Here is an 18,495-nt window from a genome sequence, read left to right as displayed (position 1 = left end):
TAATAATATACAAAAAAACAAAAATCAAAGTCAATTAAAAAAAATAAACAATGATGACACATCGTCAAAAAAAAAAGTGTTTTAATAGACTGTTTTATAGGACCAAAAAATAAAGCGTTTTATTTAAAGGCATTATAATAAGTTTATAGGACGTCTGTAGACTTTTTAACAGGTTTTTATGACATTTTTAATATAAAGCATCTCATTAACAATTTTATATGACACTATTTGAAAAAATGTCTTATAAAAATAAGTGTTCTATAAAAAGATAAGTTTATATGATATTTTTCAAAAGCATCCTATAAAACTGCTAATGTGACGCTTTGAATTAAAAGTATCTCAAAAAGCTTGTTAAAACACTCAAAAACGTCCTATAGAACGCTTTATATTTTGTTCTTATAGATTAAGTCCTATAAAACGATCTATTAGAAAGCTTAGAAATTGATGATATTCTATAAACCCAATTTTATTATAGTGACGTATATATTGAATATAATAAATATTTGTTTCATTTTAGTGTTAGCATTTTCGATAGTATTATATGTTTTAGAGCGCATTGAAACGTTGTCAAAGGGGTTGTTGAAAACGGGCATATATTTTCATAAAGAATCTTCCGTGGAGTCAAAGATATATCCGTTAAACAAGTGTTTAATAAGCCTTAAACCGCGTAGTAGTTTTTGATGGATTATTCATTAGGGTTGGGTTCACGTGAGACTAAGGGTTTTTTGTAAGACTCGTAAGATCAATTTGTGTTCATTGATCAACTTTATAAGCTAATGATTAAATGGTCTAAAGTTGTACGGTGACAATTTTGTGATTATTGAGAAGTCTCGTGGCAATTTTGTGATCATGAATGTTCAGATTGTAGATCTAATCCAAAGGTTGAGAATTGGTCTTACAAGTCTCACGAAAAACCATTGGTCTCACATGATCTCAAGTCTCATTCACTATGACCAAGTTTTTGAAGCTTTTGTTTTATAAAAAAAATCTATGAAACACGAACAAAACTAGTGATCAAAATCTTGATAAATTTGGAGCAGTTTTGGCATCTCGTCACATAACTTGGTATCAAATAGTAGTTGCAAACTTGAATAAAAGGTGCAAAACCCTCGATTATACTCTAATACATTCAGATCTCGACTCTGTTGCTGGTGTAGGCTTGGCTCCTTTTAAACCTTGGTTTCGTATTAAGAAAAAAAAACCTGAAATCGAAATTATCCAAATTAACGACGATGTATCGCTAATTAATCGACTCCACAAGTATGAATTGCATGTGGGTTTGGCTCAGTTAAAAGCATATTATACTAAACTTGAGCTCAAACTCGCATGGACTTATCGTAAGCTCAAATAGCTAACCGGTTGGCTCATACGTCCTTTCTTTCGTATCCACCGATGGATTTTTCAAAAATTTAATTAAAAAATAAAAATTGAATTATTTAAAGAATCATTGTTGATCTATTGATGATGATTGATGGATTATCATCAATAGACCTTTTAATAATTAATTTTTTTTATTACTATTTATTATGGGTTGTCGGTAATCCGTCGGTGATGTTTTGTGTCATCTTTGGATATCCAAGTGATCGGCAAATTTTATTTTTCCTTTACTTCAGTATCCGTCGGAAATCAACAACAGATTATGGGCGTAGGTGGTTTTCGTCACATATAACATGTTGTGTGGTGGTGAGAAGGATTAACTCTACCTGTTAATTATTATTAAATTACATTTTTAGCCCCTATGATTTTGAAATTATAATTTCCATCCTTATGGTTTATAATTTATTATTTTTTTCGTCTTTATGATTTATATTTATCGTTTATTTCATCTCTATGGTTTATAATTCATTTCTGTTTTAGTTTTTCATACTTAAAAGTTAGTGTTTTGGCCTTAGGACTAAAATAGAAATGAATTACAAACTATAGGGATGGAAACCAAAATTTTGAAACCACAGGGATGAAACCGCAAATTTTCACAAACTGAAACAGACACATAATTAGACTAAATTTTTTAAATTACTAAAAAAATATATATATATATATATATATATATATATATATATATATATAGTTTTAGATATGTTTGATCCATGTTAAATGGTACTAGGTTTCTTAAAGAACGTAAACATAATAAAGTAATTAAATTAATAAAGTCAGGGATGAAGAACAAATGAAAGAAAATTAATAGGCTGTGCAATTTACCAAAATAACCTTTTGATTATGAGTTGGTGGAGGGGTGGTGGAAGCTACGTGGTTTATATATGCCTCATGGTTATGGAGAATCTAATTCGCATATTAAAATTATATTTTTGAGTCGATTACAAAAATTGTTCATGTGATATGGGAAAACTTCGGTTTTTTTTTTAGGGTGTGTTTGGTGTCCAGATAAGACAAGACATGATAGAACAGAACAGAATAGAACAACTGTTTAATGTTTGGTAAGATAAAACTGGACAGAATAGAATAAGTAAAATGACCAATTTACCCCTGATAAGTTGTATATTTTAATTAATTTATGTAATTTATTAAATTATAATAGAATAATTAATTTTTATAACAAAATATATCATTTGAAGTTTTCGTCAAACTAATTAAAATGACACCAAATAAAAAGTTTATGTAGCTTTCAATTTTTATTTTTATCTCTTTTCAACATTATTTTTTATTATTAATATATAATAAATTACATAAATTAATAAAATTATAAAAATCGTATAAAAATAATATTTTGATGACAGTAAAATAAAAGTTTAAGAAACATAAAATATAATAAATAAAATTTAAAAAATGAATAATATGTAAAAAAAAATAGACTTATTTAATGTTTTAGAAAAGAATTAAGTTTCATTTTGAATTTATATATATTGATAAAATATAAATCTGTTCCACCTTGTTCCATGGGATAGGGGTAAAACAGACATGTTCCACTTTGTTCCACATAAAAGTAATGCTAAACATGAACAGGGATCTCTGTCATGTTCTATCATTTCCAGTGTTCCAAACGCACCCTTAAGTTCAATAGTTTACGCCAATAATCTTGTAGTTTGTATTTTGTTACGCTTTTCATCCTTGATTGTTGGGTTTTTTTTTTACCGTTGTCGTTAAATGTCGTCATGTATTAGTCACGTGAGGGTATTTTGGACAGTTTACATGGGTTTGTATTAATTCAAATCTGTAAATAAAATATATAACTCAAATTCAGAAGATAACATCAAAACCTACTCTTCAAATGTCGGAATAATTAAGGTTTCTCTTGAATCAAAATGAACAACCATGTCATTAGATATCTATTATAAAAAAATGCATTAATAAACAGAAAAAGATCCAACTTAAAAATACTTCCATATCCCTGTTTCTGGGAAAAGAGATCATCATCAAATCAACACAACTAACAACAGTAACGGAAAAACTTGCCTACATCCATCTCATCTGTCTCTCGTAACGAAATGGCTTTGCAACGATCGACTAATGCTGTTTGTCAAGCGGCTTGAAGGGATTCAATAATCTTAAGAAGTCGGGATTTGATAAGCGTTCGATTGGGATAACTGTTTGAACAATCCTGTCCACTTCGTCTTCATATTGATCGTAAATGTAGAACACAACAAAGCTAAAGGGAACGACTGCAACGAAATAACACACATTTTATTAAAGGTATTCAACATGTGGTTCGAATTTGGGCATATGGTTTGATGGAGGTGTCTGACTATTGGTCAAATATCTAAAACACCTAAACAACAACAAAATAGAGACATCCTGTAGACTCGAAACTAATGTTTTTATAAACCGGAACTCTTATGAAGCAGTCTATTAGAACATTTAGACATATTTGGCTTCCAACAAGGTCGATTTTGTTCTAGTGTAAACTCTGTTTGAAATTTGAATGACTTTCATCGAGGCAAAAATTGGAAGAAGATGCAGGCATAAAGACGTTCGAGATAGCACTAATGCCCTCACACGTGCATACGTAAAAGAGAGGGAGAAAGATTGTACGAACCTTTTAGAAAAAAGCTTTGCAGGGACATGGATCCAATGCAGCTTACAATAAAGAGAGATATAGCCATCTGTTTATGAACAAAGCAACGAAGTTCATAAGATATTAAGAGAGACCGAAAGTAAAGAATGAACTTGGGAACCACAGAGCGTCTTGATGGTTGTGATGTAGCAATGACGTTGATATATACAAATGGCGGTCAGAGATGATAAACCTCGATGTAATGAATCCAATTAAAGATCAAAGGAATGCATTCAATGAAAGTACCTTGAAGAATAGCGTCCAGTCATGCCCACTGGAAATAGATTTTAAATTGTTTACTGCACAATTCCACGATGAAGCCACTGATAGAGCAGTTCTGCGGGACATTTCTTCCGAGCACTGAAACTTTGATTCCGGAATTTTCTCGACTGAATATCCCATTCTGCACCAGTAGAAGCTGCGGTTAGCATACAATTAAAACTATCATGCAGTTACAATTTTGTCAAACTTCTGGAACAATTTTTTTGTTTCTTTAGTTAGTTTAGTGGTTTCGTACAATCGTTTTGCCTTTTTAGTTAGTTTAGAGGGGTCGAGAGGTAAAGGGTGAGTAAGTGGTAGCAAAGCCCTAGGATGGACAACAATCTTTAGTTAGTTTAGTGGATCATACGCTCTCGTATGCACTTAAATGTCCTTGTGTGTTTTTATATTTGTGCATGTTACTGTTTCTTCAACTGTTCTAAACTTCATCTCTTTCTTTTATACTTCATTATTATTTCTAATCTCTTTCTTTATCAAACTTTCGGAACAATTCTTTTTGTTTTTTTTTTGTCTGCAAAATCCTTTTTCTCAAAACCTTTTCACAAACCAGGTATGTTCACGGAAACAACTTCTCTACTCCTTGGGTAGAGGTAAGGTCGGTGTCCATCATACCCTTCCCAGGCTCTATCCATGTGGGATTCACTGGTTCGTTTGGTTTGGTTTATGCACTTACAAAAGTCACTTCCTCAATCTAGTGGATAGTCTGTGAAACTGTAGGTCAGGACTTATAACATGAGAATGTATCTATAATTCCACAGATATAAAACAAAACTGATCCTTCAGGTGCTAGAAACCTGAATTAGTCTACCTCACCCACCCATCTATGCAGGATTCTGAGGTGCTCTTTTAAAGATAGCAGACCTCATAGAAATCAACCTGAGCCAGGGGGTACCCTAACCATGTGTATATGTTTGTAATGCTACTTAAAATATGTTCACCATTTGATGTCTTTGGGCTAAGAAAAAATTTACTTCACTGGACCTTTAAACATTCAAGCTTGAAATTCTTATAATAAAGAACAATAGTAGAAAAAAGCAGCCTGCTGGATAGTGAACATGCCACCAACTACCCTACTAGGTGGTACTTCTCGCCCCAGCTAAAAAATGGGTAAAGTTATCCTAACCACACTAGGGTTGGTTGCCAAGTCATAAGGGTGCATGTGATACCACCAGCTTTGGTAGTTGATAAATGTTTCCTAAACTAAATCAGAAGCTAATAAGAAAATAAAATGGTGTGATGTTTGTCTTCAACTCCAATTTATTCTCAAGACTAATAAGAAAATAACACAATGCCATATTTGTTTTCAATTCTACTATTACTTCATCCCAAACTAATATATTTCTCTCCGCATGCCCCAAATATTACTGTAATAAAGAATCCAATTAACACAAAGTCAGTAACACAAAACGAGAGAAGCTAAAAATCCTCCTTGTTTAAGCTTTGGCATGTCAAACATTATATTGGGATGTGATACTTACAAATGATTGGGCAATTTTCCATGAATGAATATAAGGATTGACGCCCACATGAGGACCTTGGAAACTGCAGTTATCATGGTACTTCCAGGTAATACAAAACTGACGTAAAATACAATCAAAGCGAGCATCCCGGTGAACGTCAGCTTTGTATCTCTCCAAAGAAGTATGTCCGCAACTGCGAAATGTTAAGAGTCAGAAAGGTGAGAAATAAATCAACTGTGAACACCATTGATAATGTTGCAGCATAATCTCATAACAATCATTCAGAACCTATGTAAATGTTTATAGAATTTCACATCATAGCAGAAGTAGGAATCACAATCATAATCATCAATATCAACATATGAGGTTATAAGCATCTCTAGCCACCTCTCAGTGAGTTTCTTACTGTGTGTACAATCCGACCATGCCCCCCCCCCCYCCCAAAGCACTCTCTGCTCTGAGATAGATATTGAACTTAACTTCCCCCCTACCCAATCTACAGGGTATTCTGTTCACTGCAGGCCCTCGTAGTACGAGCTGTATGGATTTGTGTTCTGGTCGGGGATAACAATGTGATGTAGTAACACACTGAGAAGTCATTTAAGGGGCTATTTTTATCATCATTTTCAATCAAAAGTTTAACAGGTTTTTAAGGTTGTGCCTCTTCTGTTTACCGAAAATACCACGACGGATATATAAATCTTTCGCTCTTATTCTTAACCACAAGTAAATTTTTGTCTGCAGAATTTGTTTCCCAAAAGAAATGTCACTCTGCAAGCATTTGTTGATTCTCCAGTGGTTTTAAGTTTTAAAACCATATCAATGGTTCACCAAGGATCAGAAGTCTTCCATGATATACAAAAACATATATAACTGAAGAAGAGTGGTATAGCCTAACTAAAACCTTTCAATGGCAATTCATTCCTGCTAGCCAGAATCTTCGATTTTACATGACAACAATCGTATATACATACAGCTTGCATACGTTGTGGAGTGTGGATGTAAAAAAAAGGGAACATGTAGAGATCATGTTGAAAATGTATCGTGGTAGAGAATCCTTTGTTTAAGCAAGTAATGAGTATATGAGCGTGAAACTTGTAACCAGAAAACTTTCATATCCATTTCCTACCAAACTAGCAGGAATTGAGCAAATTAATTTCCCTCCTAGAGAGAATCTATCCCGCTTTTAGAAGGAAGTGTCAGTGCAATAATCTGTTGGACTAAACTCGACGTAACTTGGTGAAGAGACCCAGTTATCACTGCTGTTTACTTTAACTTGCAATGCTATGGTGAAGACTAAAGAAACCAAGGTGCATTAAATATCCAGATATCATGAAAACCAAATTCTTCAATGAAATAAACAATGTACTTAAGCAACTTAAAACTTAAATTGATAGAATATGGGTTAAGGCAAATATTTTCTCATCCATACCGATTCCGTTTCCAAGATATACAGCAGCTTTAGAAGGCCCTTCCTTTCTAGGCAAAAGCTCAGCCCTAAGATCTGGGTATGATTCAATAGTCCTTTTGAGACCCTCCTGCAGTAACCCAATTTCCTTCTATCAATATTTTGTATAGAAATAATAATAATATAGGTGAGGGTTCAAATGAGGATGGTCAAAAGTTTGAAGATGTCAGATACGAAAAAATGGATGAAAAAATATAACAAAGTGGATGTCATATTATAGAGAATAAGATGCCCATTATTTTGTATAATTTGTCTGCTTCCAATTATGATTATTTCGTCTCTTTTTTATTTAAAAGGTAGGTCGCAATCTTTTTAGTATTAAAAAATGAATTTTAAGTAAGGTCGTTCATCATATCCTTGAATCAAATCATCTCACAGTTGGAAATTTATTCTCGCATTCTCAACTTTTTTACCATTCTTATTTGAACCTCCCTGTATGTGTGTGTGTATAGGAAGTATTGCCATACTATTATCCTCACAATTTGGGATATTCATAGGCAAATATATGCAACATTGTAATGGTTGCACAACTAGTTTAATTAAAAGGTAAATATCAATTCATATTGCTATTAAGACTTCAAATACAAGCTTCTGTTCAATGTTCTGCTGGTTCATCTACGAGGTAATCATCACTTTTAACATAGATTTGTACTCCTTTATCAGTCCAATGCAGAAACGCCTCAAAAATAAAGAAGGGTTGCAAATCTATGATACAACAAGAGGACTGCATACGTCAAGTAACCCAAGAAGCACAAAGATCGTCATAATCATTGATTCAATTATATTAAGCACCATAATGGTGAGCATATCCAATTAAAATGCCATCAAAAGTTTTAGGTCCTATTTGCCCATCACAGGAGGTGAAACTCCTACACTTTTGCTACAAACTCCCACATTTGAATGTTTTGTATGGTGGGTGACTTTTTCACATTATTTGCATTGTGTTTTTTTACCACTCCTTGTGCAATAGCTTATTAATCAAATAATGCATTGTTGATGCCTCTGCCCCAAAAGTTTTGAGGTGCTCCTGATGCATGTTGAGTCCCACACCAAAAAGAAATATATATACCGACTTGACCTAGTAAAGGTAAGTAAGGTCTTCCTGGGGAACTTACAGACATCCGATTCAAGATTGAGTCAGCAAAACAAATATTGGTTTAGGACGGCAACGATTAGGATGCTAAAATGTAAATTAGGCGTATCAAATCCAACTTTAGTAATGAAACAAGAACATACCTGAAGGGGCACAATTGGTATATAGCCAAGACGATCATTTGCCTTTCCAGAATTAAATGTTCTGTTGCAAGTCAGAAGTCTTATTCTTGAAGGCGTCAACTGTGGTACCTTCATCCCATATGGGGCTAATATGTTATAAGTACGCTCCACCAAATGTGCAATAGGCATCATGACAGCAGCAGGAATCTTGATTCTTGGCCTGCAAACTACATAAAATCAGAAATAAAGATAAAGTGCTGCAAAATCTAATCAATTATACATCTTTATGCTTGTTTTCATTTAAATAAACAATGAAAGGGATCTTCAGCCGTTTTAATAGCTCCCACCAGTAAAGATTTCCAAAGAAAGCTAATCAAAACAGAGATCCCAAAAAAACAAATCTACCTCGCAAGAGAGCCTCAAGGGTAATAGTGACTAATAGAAACCCAATTATTGGTCGTATTCCAGACAGACAGCATAATCACAAAAAAGATGGTCCTATACTATCAATAAAAAGCTTGGGTACTATTCATTTGCACCCGTTTCATACATTCTCCATTTTCTTGGTGCCATCATTTCCCCTCACTTCAACTAAGTTGAAATCAGTCACATTTTCTTCCCCTCTCGTACCATATAGATGGGACCAACAAAACGTGAATAATAAATGACCAAAACAAATAGAACCTAAAACTTTGAGAACCAAGCAGTAACTCTGTAACTTAACCAAGCCTCTCTTAAGTATCCAAAAAGGCCATGTTCATAGGAGACAAGCAACTTGGCATCTTAAAAAACACAGAGTTGATTAGCAATCACATAGCACATAGCCAGAGTGATTTCTATATGTTCTATGTCAGCACCAAACAGTTAAAAATTGGAATTTGCAATCATGAACTTTATCAGGTCGGGTTGGCAACTAGGTTCTACATCATGAATTTACCTTTAAACCTGAAATACCTTAAAGATTGGAACAAGTCCTAGGATTCATTAAGCTACTGCAACGACAATCCAGATGAAGATGACAAACAGACATTCTACTCTCCTTATTATTGCCAGTCAGTTGAACCTCAATCCTATCCCCTATAAGATACTATGTTTAAGCCTCAAAGAGACTAAACACTTGGTATTTAAACAAGAAGGCAATCCATTGCCATGAACCTCTAAAAACTGAAACCATGTTCAGTCCACCTATGATCACCAACGAACAGAACAGAAACTTAGAAAGATGTCAACGCTTAAACATGAGCTTCCTCATAAAGACCATCATAGGTAGGTAGTGGCCTTCAAAAAGATGCATCAGGAGTCAAGCATACATGCATTTTTTATCCAAACACAGTGAGCACATGGACATCCTACAAGAAAATGAAAACCTTATTGTTCTTATGTAGATCAGTAAGTTGCTTGAATTAGCTTTACAGTCAGGAGATAACACAATCCKACAGGGAAGAAGCAAGTAAATTTTAAGAACCATAATACAAGGTATTGATGATGAAAAAGATGATTGTATATAATCCATTCCTCTCAATATCATCGGTGATACAGTACATAACCTCAGCTGTCCAGCTTTCTCTTTCCCTCAAAAGGCTAAAGATTACACTCTGTTAGATGTCACCTGCAATATATTTTCTTTCCTAAGAATGGATAAGTCCAGTGAAGAGTAATAAGAAATAGAAATTACAGTGTAAGGATCAATCAAATGAACAATGAGATATTATGCCAGGAAACCCAATAACCCATAACACATCTGCAATAAAACATAGCAGAGACGTATAACACTACCAGTATGTATATATATATATATATATATATATATATATATATTCTCGTAAACAGATGCTCGCTTAACTGCTTAAGGACATGCCATGACAGCGAAAGCAAGAAAAGAATACCTTTCATAGCCAAGGCCTACAAGAATAAGTGACATGAACTCCCAAAACTTGATCGGCTCCATATTGGTTACAAAGTAAGCCTGGAAAAACAACTTGAAATAGTAAATCCTTCAAGTAGAAAATGAAAAGCTATAAGAACTCCATACATTTTCCTCAGGTAACACATTTACATATACTATAGGTGGGAAAACATGATATGCACATTTGCAACCACTATGTATTCCTTCCTGCAAAGATTCATACTATCAAAAATGATACCAATCAGCTTGCGAACTCCAGAAAGAAAACCAAATGGCTTCCTCTGCTTTTAGAAGCATCAAACAAAATACATCATTTAGGCCCAAAGGAGATCACATGCATTAGGAAGAGCCTTGTAAACAAAAGAGCATATTCTGACAACATTCTATAAGGTATAGTCAATGTGAGTTGCTCTAAATATATCAATACACATGTTTCCATAATATATTTCTGAGATTTGGTTTCTTGACAGCTATCTTTGAAACAGCTCCTTTTAGAGAAGAGTCTAATTCACAACAAGTATGACTTAACAGAAAGCTATCTTCCTTTCACCCCCTAAAGTCCCATACCTCTAATTCACCTAGAAGATGGGTCTTGCTGAGCATAAAAGATGCTGGGTTGACATAGATAGAGGAACTTATCTCTAACATACAAAAAGGTCATACCCTTGAAGGTTCCTCTCTCCTTTCTTCTCTCTTCTCAGTACCTCTTTCCTCTTGTTCCCTCTATCTCCTCCCTTCCCCCCACGCCGGGGGCAGTTCTTAATTTTCTACTTGCCCACTCCCACTCCTTTGTTACCCATACCTCCAGACCCCCACAAGAATATAAATGAGTTGTACCATTAAGGATCGAGAGTTGAATGCTTGTAAAAAGATGTCTATCCCACACCATTTACCATGTAATGATAAAGTTGGATAGCAACATGGCTCAGGAAAGTTACATACACACTTTTTAGCAAAAATGGCATACAATTGTTGGCCCCTCTATCTACTAGCTAGATGCAATTGTTGGGTCCACAAAGACTCACGTTTGCGCGTGTTACCCAATTATGTTATCAAGTAAAATTGAAACTTAGTTTCCGTCCAGCATGATGGTTCACCTTCTTATGACCTCCATGTACAAGTTAGCACAATATATGAGGCAAGTATTGTAGCTATATATAACTGTTGGAATTGCAACCTACCAGCCAAAGTACTTAGAGGAGTTATTGGCGACATGTTCCTTTAATCTCATGAATATATAACGTGAATCCAAATTGCAGATACACAATATATTGCCTTACATGTTACAAAAAGATGTAATTTTTGACAATTTCTGGGTACTTCTAAATTCACTTCCGTTCCTTCAATCCCGTGAATATATAATTTCAGTATATGTTGGTATACTTTTTGTTTTGTGTGCCTGTAGGATAGAAATTCTGGTGTATATCACTTCTGTTCGTCAATGAGCAAGCAAATGCAAGATTTCTTTACAATCTGCAGGCATTTCTAAATTCACTTGAAATGTAACCAACGGAGTCCATTACATCCATAAATGCTTACATATACAACTCCATGCATATAATAATAAAGTAATAACACAACAATCACAAAATTATGTTTGCATGGCTGTGGTACCTAGCATCTACTGGAACATGCCATGCAAGGACCTGATCATGAAGAAATATTCCTTCTTTCATAACCAGTGGAAACTTAACGATCATAACTATTAACTATTGAACTATCATGTAGACTAAATTCTAGTATTTTCTGCACCATTGATGGAAACTTTTCCCTTGAATGCAGATCTTTGAAGGGACTTCCTTTTTAAAAAATTAACCTGCTTTAAGTAGACTATTAAAGCAAAGGATTAACTTTCAACTTGGAATACATGAATTTAGATTTATTATATTGATTGATATTACAAGGAAATAAAAAAGGCTCAAGTACAATTGTGTGCATCACACAAATTATTGCGAGAATGTGTGGATATTATACAATCGCATCCAATTAACTTAGTTTACGGACAAGAGTCCAATTGAAAAGACAGATTAAAATTACCTCGCCTGCAGCTCTCTTTGATGCAGATCCATCTGATGCTAGAGCTCTTTCAGCACATACATGAGCATGTGCCACATTTTCAACATAGGTGAAATCATACATGTTTGTGCCGTCCCCAATAATAAACTGGTAATACAGAAATCAAAAGCAAAGTATACATTAAAATCTATTCCAATTAGCCAGCTCCGTTGTAATAAGAAGCCGAGTTTTTCCAGTCAATCTGATCTGACAGAGTAACAGTAACAACTAGAACTCCAGCTGAGACTGATAACAGATCATGCACCTAAAGGTTACAAAAACGTTTTAATTGACCGGCATGCAGATGATTCTTAAGTCTATCAGTACCCCATTCCTAATTAGCTATATAAACTTGCAATCTAATTTCACACTGAGAAAGTCAAGTAATTCATTACCTTCGATTTCCCTGCCCTTGCTGCAGCAACCAAAGATGGAACAAGCAACTTATCACCAGGTCCAAAAATGCTGCTAGGACGGATGCAGCATGTCAGAAGTCCATTGATGCCATTAGCCTTGATAACTAATGCCTCTCCCTCAGCTTTAGTTTCAGAATATGAATCGTTATGCTGAAACATTAAAATACATATTATTGCATAGCTAAATTTCCTAGATAGATTAACTCTGAAGATCGAGTATCCTGATGAGAAATGGAGACAATCAACGATAAATTCATTGTGTTTTCACATTGATATACATTCCTCCCCAGCACTCAGCTACTATGAAAACAAAGAAATAACGCTGACAGGCAAAAGAGAAGAGCAATTAATAAATAAGAAGGAACCAGAAATCGTTTCCTTCAGCAATGGGGATTTAAATTGGATCAGTATGACAAGGTTACTCCACTGCAAGCTATGATAATACTAGTGCAGAACCTTTATGTCCTGAACATCCTTTTAAGAGATGCTCTTTGTATTAGAGAATTGATTCATCGACTAACAACATTATAGGGAAAGAACTAAAACTACTTAACATGGAGAGACAGAGAACAGTGCATTGGTTCTATCTTGTAGAACTAATAAAAGAAAGAAGGAAGCGCATATGCCAAAGTGGTTTCAGAAGTCTAAGAATTCATGGTCAAATGATATCCAAAGTTGTACATAATTCTCTGCTAAAATTTATTTAAAAATCCTACGAACACAATACCTTAGCAGCATATGGCAATGATTCATCTCCATTATATATTCCATGCACCCCATCAAAAACCACACTAGGAGAACTAGTATAGATAAGCCTCTTCACGTTGAGCTTGGTACAAGCATCAATTACGTTCTTGGTGCCTGTAGGTCCAAATATTGAAATTCAAATTGCATAAAGCTAAAAAGAGAAGGTATTACCATAGCCGTCAAAAGTTAATCTCTCATCTGGGAATTTCTACCTCAGATATTAACTGAATTATGTTCATTGTCATTTTTTTACCTTGCACATTGACTGCATAATGCAGCTTGTAGTTATTAATGGATGAATCTGGTGCAGCCATATGAAAAACAACTTCGGCCCCTTCACAAGCTGCAAAATGGCACAGCACACAGCATGCAAAGTCAAATTTGAGAAGCAACGACCATACATCTAAATTTTAAGTCCCACCTCCATCAATATAAGGAGTTTCATTTCCCTTTCTGGCGGTAAGGGTCCCATTCCCAGAAAATAAGTAAATAAAGAAAAAACAAAATGACATGATGCACCCCGATAAACACCATGTATAAAGTCTTTTTTATGTCCTTTATATATCTACATGACTTGTCTAATCAACAAAACAGTCTATCGCTATTATCCGACCATAAAAAACAAACTGATTTTGAGAAACTTTTCCAACCCACCACTTATACCTATAACTCATTCTCATAGTCTCATTGTATGATTGATAGATTGGTCCATCAATAATTCATACTATTTTGAGTTATCTCCTCTGTGTTTTGTAAAAAGGGACCAGTGTACTCTTCATTCATCTACCATACTCCTTGTATACCATATGGTTACCTCTCAAAAGGATCTTCAAACTTCTATCTACCAGACCTTAAAGCTTCGCTTTCTTCATATTTCTTAGTGGTTTCTTCACATGTTGACATTACGTGCAAACCTTCTATGAAAAGAATCATCTATTTCCCCACTACCCCTTAATAGTTTCACAAAACAACATGTCAAAATAACCCTTCATCATTCTGTAACCTCATCATGTTTTTTTATGGAAAGCCTTAGGTTGTCATCCTTCGTCAATGTAAGGTAACTCTCACATTTCCATTTCCTTTATCTTAGCCAATTATTATACATCTTTTTCATTTTTGTTCTTAATTTCTTGTAGAACTTTCATAGGCTTTATCACTAACTTCTCTTACTGCTTTATTTGCTTCCTTGGACTATTTGTACTTCTCTAATCCATGTTATCTGCATTCTTACAACCCTGTAAGAGTTTGTAGCATCTCTTCTTCTCCTTAATAACCTCTTGTAATTACTTGCTTCACCCCTAAGTTCTCAATGATTATCTGAAGAGCTAATCAAAGTCATGTTTGAGAGCATAACATCACACGTAATGACTGAGAATTAGCCATAATATGTTTGAATGTTGGGAGTGTTAAGAGTGCCACATATAATATAACTTATCCGGTTCTATCTTTAAAAGCTCAGTAAATGCTGCAACAACTTATGGAAGAAGTTGCTGCTTTTTGGTTCCTGCATCTTATTACAATATGCTCATAAAAAGTTTGGGATAAAACTAAAAGTGGGCCAGATAAAAAGTCTACTTGTAGCAAACAGAAATAAAGCTAATCAAGTTACCTTTGTTTACTTGAGATTTGTCACAGAGATCCATAGATACGTATTGAGCACGGCCTAATCGTAAAGCTTGACCAAGATTTCCCTTTTCCTCATGGGTTTCGAGCTTAATATCAGGAGCCAAATCAGCAATCCGAACAGAATATATTTCATACCTGATCAGCATATCAACTAAATGCCGTGCAGCAAAGCCTCTTCCTCCAGTGACAACACACCACCTCTCTTGTGGAGCAGACATTTCTTAGAATTGATTTACCCCTATAATAACATAAACACATAAACTGAAAATGGCACAGAGAATGACCTGACACTGACTCACTACATGATAATCAAACTCTTTATTCAGGAAAGTAGAGAGCTCTATTCTAACTCTATTTGTCAAAACTTATACTTTTCTAATGCAACACTAATACAGTGTTTTTTTAATTAAGTTACAACTTAGCCCCACCACTATCCCACTTGTGTTTCGTTGAACTTAGTTAGCAAAGCCTCTTGAGATTTTGAAATGCTACTAATTTTAAAGTTCAAGTAAGCATCTTTAGCATCGAAAATCAAAATGTAGCTCTTTTCTTGGAACAGGAGCAATAATCGTGTTCCTAGTGATTAACAAGAGTTGTCTAAGTATTTAGGACACCAAAAAACAATTGATGTTATTCAACATGAATTTGCCTAAATAGCATATCTAATCAACCTACTTCCAGGTCGCATAAAAAATGACAAATTATAAGATGATCGTTACAAATCTCAGTTTCCAATTTGTGTGATATTACTTTTGCTCTAAAAATGAAGTGTCATTTTTTCGATATCATCAGTTCTACAGTAATTAATTGAAAAAAAAATAGTTTAGAAGTTTCCAATTTCAATTCCAGAAACAAGATTCTGTTTTGTTCTAATTCCAAAGCTCACGTACGTGCTCAAAAAAAAGCAAATATCTAGATTGAAGAAGATTATAACTGTGCAAAAGCGTGGAACCTGTAACTTGGAGATTGGTCGGGATTTGGCCGCCAGAAAAGGCGGTCTAAATGACAGACCTGCAGAAAACAAAATCGTTATTTGTACTCCCTTGGAATATAACTTATAGTGAAACATACAACTCCATATGCACACAGTGCATCTACCAAGTATACCCAAAAAAATATTGAAAACGCTGCGGAAAAGACTATTTTAGGAAAATTTAAAATAGTCTCTTAGCCAGCATTTTCAAATTGGAAACCTCTTAAGTTTCCTTTCCAATTAATCGCAGTAGAATTATAGAAGATATCACAAAAAACCACACTTCGTTTTTAGAGTAAAAGTAATATCACAACAATTGATAGCTGAGATTCGTACCGATTATCTCATAATATGTCGTTTTTTATACGACCTAGAATTAGGTGGATTAGATCTGCGATTTAGGTAAATTATGTTGAATAACATCAATTGAATTTTGGTGTCCTCAATAGTCAATACTTAGACAACTCTTGTAATCAATAGGAACACGATTATTACTCTTGTTCAATGAACTCGGATGGTTTAAAGTGCTCTTCCCCAGTAGGCATATTTTTAAATAGTGATTGTTTCATTTTCATGAGGATTAATGGCCATGTATATCCTAAAACATCATGCAGCAAACCACATGCTAAGATCATTCGCCCTTGATATCTTATATGGATAATTAGAAGGACTTTGTAATGTAGCCGAATGTTTTTTCATGATATCAAAGCACCTCTCAATAATATTTCTAGCATGTGAGTGTTTCATGTTAAAGTATTCTTTCTTCTTAGTAGGTGCACGACTAATGTCTTCCCATTCTCATAAATGATACCTAGTTCCTGTATATGGTGCCAAAAAACCTTAAAACCTTAACCTTCCCATTTCTATCCATTCGCAACTCATTTGAGTGTAACCCCTTGCATTTTGGGTGATCTAATGTGAAGTCCAGTGAATGTCCTCTGATCCAAAGTTTCTCTTTCATTATTGATCGAAGTTGAGATTTCTATCACATGTGGTAAAAGAGAAGTTGCAAATTTTGAATCTAGAGCACCTATAGTCTCGAACCTTGCTTTGACTTAGAAGTGCTAGAGTTTCCATCTCAGCTATTGGTTGCTTCTTTGAAGTTTTCTGATTGATACCAATTTTGCATTAAGAAATTTCCAACTACATGCTTTTTTTCTCAGGTTATGTTACTGGGAAGGTTACATCACAAGAATGGAATCGATTTCCAGAAGACAACAATTTCAGAAGTTGCAGGCATCACATGAAGTTAACACGAAGACTACATTCATGAGATTTTGACAGGAAGATGGATATCAGGTTTGATTTCAGGTTTTAGAAAAAGAAGTTACCGATTTTAGAAAAGAACATAGATATCAACAGGTTCGATTTCGATTTCAGAAGATTCGAAGAAATCGATTTCTTCAACAACAAGAACATTGTTTGAAGAAATCGATTTGAAGGAAACGATTTGAAGAAAAAAGGTACCTTCGATCTGGGCTTCGTGATTTTCTTCTAGGTTCGAGCGGCGTCTAAATCTGCAGAGAACGATGGAAGAAACTGGGCAGAGACCGATTTTATGTTTCAGAGCATCTACACCAAAATTCACTTGATACGTATACTATGTTACAAATTAAATTTGTATGTAACCAATTTTTTATATATTAAATTTTTTCATTCAATTTATATAAATTTATATCAAGGGATGTTTGATTCATATAATGGAATTTGATTGAATTGAAATTTATTAAAAGAATTTGACTTTGGAAGAATTTGATTTTAAAGGAATTTGATTGAAATTTGATGGAATTTGACCGTACGCATTTGGTTGGTAAGAATTGGAATGAGATCTCTCATTAGAACTAGAACAATCGGCTTTGTTTAGACTATCTCATCCATCGCACCGTCCACATCCTACCAACCACCATATTACTATTGTCATCATCACAACTATCACTCAACCCCACCTTGTCCATACCCTACACACGCTAACCCCTCCCCCACCACTCTTGCCCCCATCCCTCTCCATAGGTGGGGGTTGTTGGGGACAGGCAGAGTGGGACAAGGTGGTACCTATGATGACTATAATGATAGTATGGTGGTTAGTGGTGGGTTAGAATAGGGTAAGGGGTGAGGGCAAGACAGGGCGGGGCGGGGCGATGGGGTGGGTAAGGGTAGGTGGCAGGGTGATAGTTGTGACAATGATAGTGGTTGGGTAGTTGGGGCTGGGAGTGGGTGGGTATGACGACAACAATAATGGCATGGTTTTTAGTGGTGGATTGGTATAGGGTAAGGTGCAGGTGAGTAACAGTTGTGAATGCGACAATAGTGGTGTGGGGGTGGGGGGTTAGGTTAGGGGCGG

At 34.8% G+C, this 18,495-nt stretch overlaps 1 protein-coding gene across 4 annotated transcripts; it reads right to left on the bottom strand.

Annotated features, from left to right (window-relative positions):
* Positions 1-3,227: 3,227 nt before the first annotated feature.
* Positions 3,228-17,722, bottom strand: LOC112508871 (3beta-hydroxysteroid-dehydrogenase/decarboxylase-like). Of its 4 annotated transcripts, none has more exons than XM_025113678.1 (14): positions 17,622-17,722; positions 16,134-16,192; positions 15,165-15,419; positions 13,809-13,898; positions 13,536-13,669; positions 12,788-12,958; positions 12,375-12,500; positions 10,318-10,397; positions 8,453-8,651; positions 7,181-7,286; positions 5,767-5,941; positions 4,256-4,412; positions 3,992-4,058; positions 3,228-3,617 (listed from the first exon to the last, which is right to left on the bottom strand). In XM_025113678.1, the coding sequence occupies exons 3-14, from the start codon at positions 15,397-15,399 to the stop codon at positions 3,463-3,465; spliced, it is 1,695 nt and encodes a 564-aa protein (XP_024969446.1). In that variant the 5' UTR covers positions 15,400-15,419; positions 16,134-16,192; positions 17,622-17,722; the 3' UTR covers positions 3,228-3,462. The 4 variants fall into 4 exon arrangements, with proteins under 4 accessions (XP_024969446.1, XP_024969448.1, XP_024969450.1 ...); XM_025113680.1 differs by having other exon boundaries at positions 3,463-3,617; positions 16,116-16,192; positions 17,622-17,691; XM_025113682.1 differs by lacking the exon at positions 16,134-16,192 and having other exon boundaries at positions 3,463-3,617; positions 17,622-17,646.
* Positions 17,723-18,495: the final 773 nt, after the last annotated feature.

Source organism: Cynara cardunculus, assembly GCF_001531365.2.
Source record: "Cynara cardunculus var. scolymus isolate 2C chromosome LG 3, CcrdV1, whole genome shotgun sequence".
Classification (NCBI taxonomy): domain Eukaryota; kingdom Viridiplantae; phylum Streptophyta; class Magnoliopsida; order Asterales; family Asteraceae; genus Cynara; species Cynara cardunculus.
The sequence above is the reverse complement of the archived record's forward strand: the minus strand, read 5'-3'. Positions and strand labels throughout refer to the sequence as shown.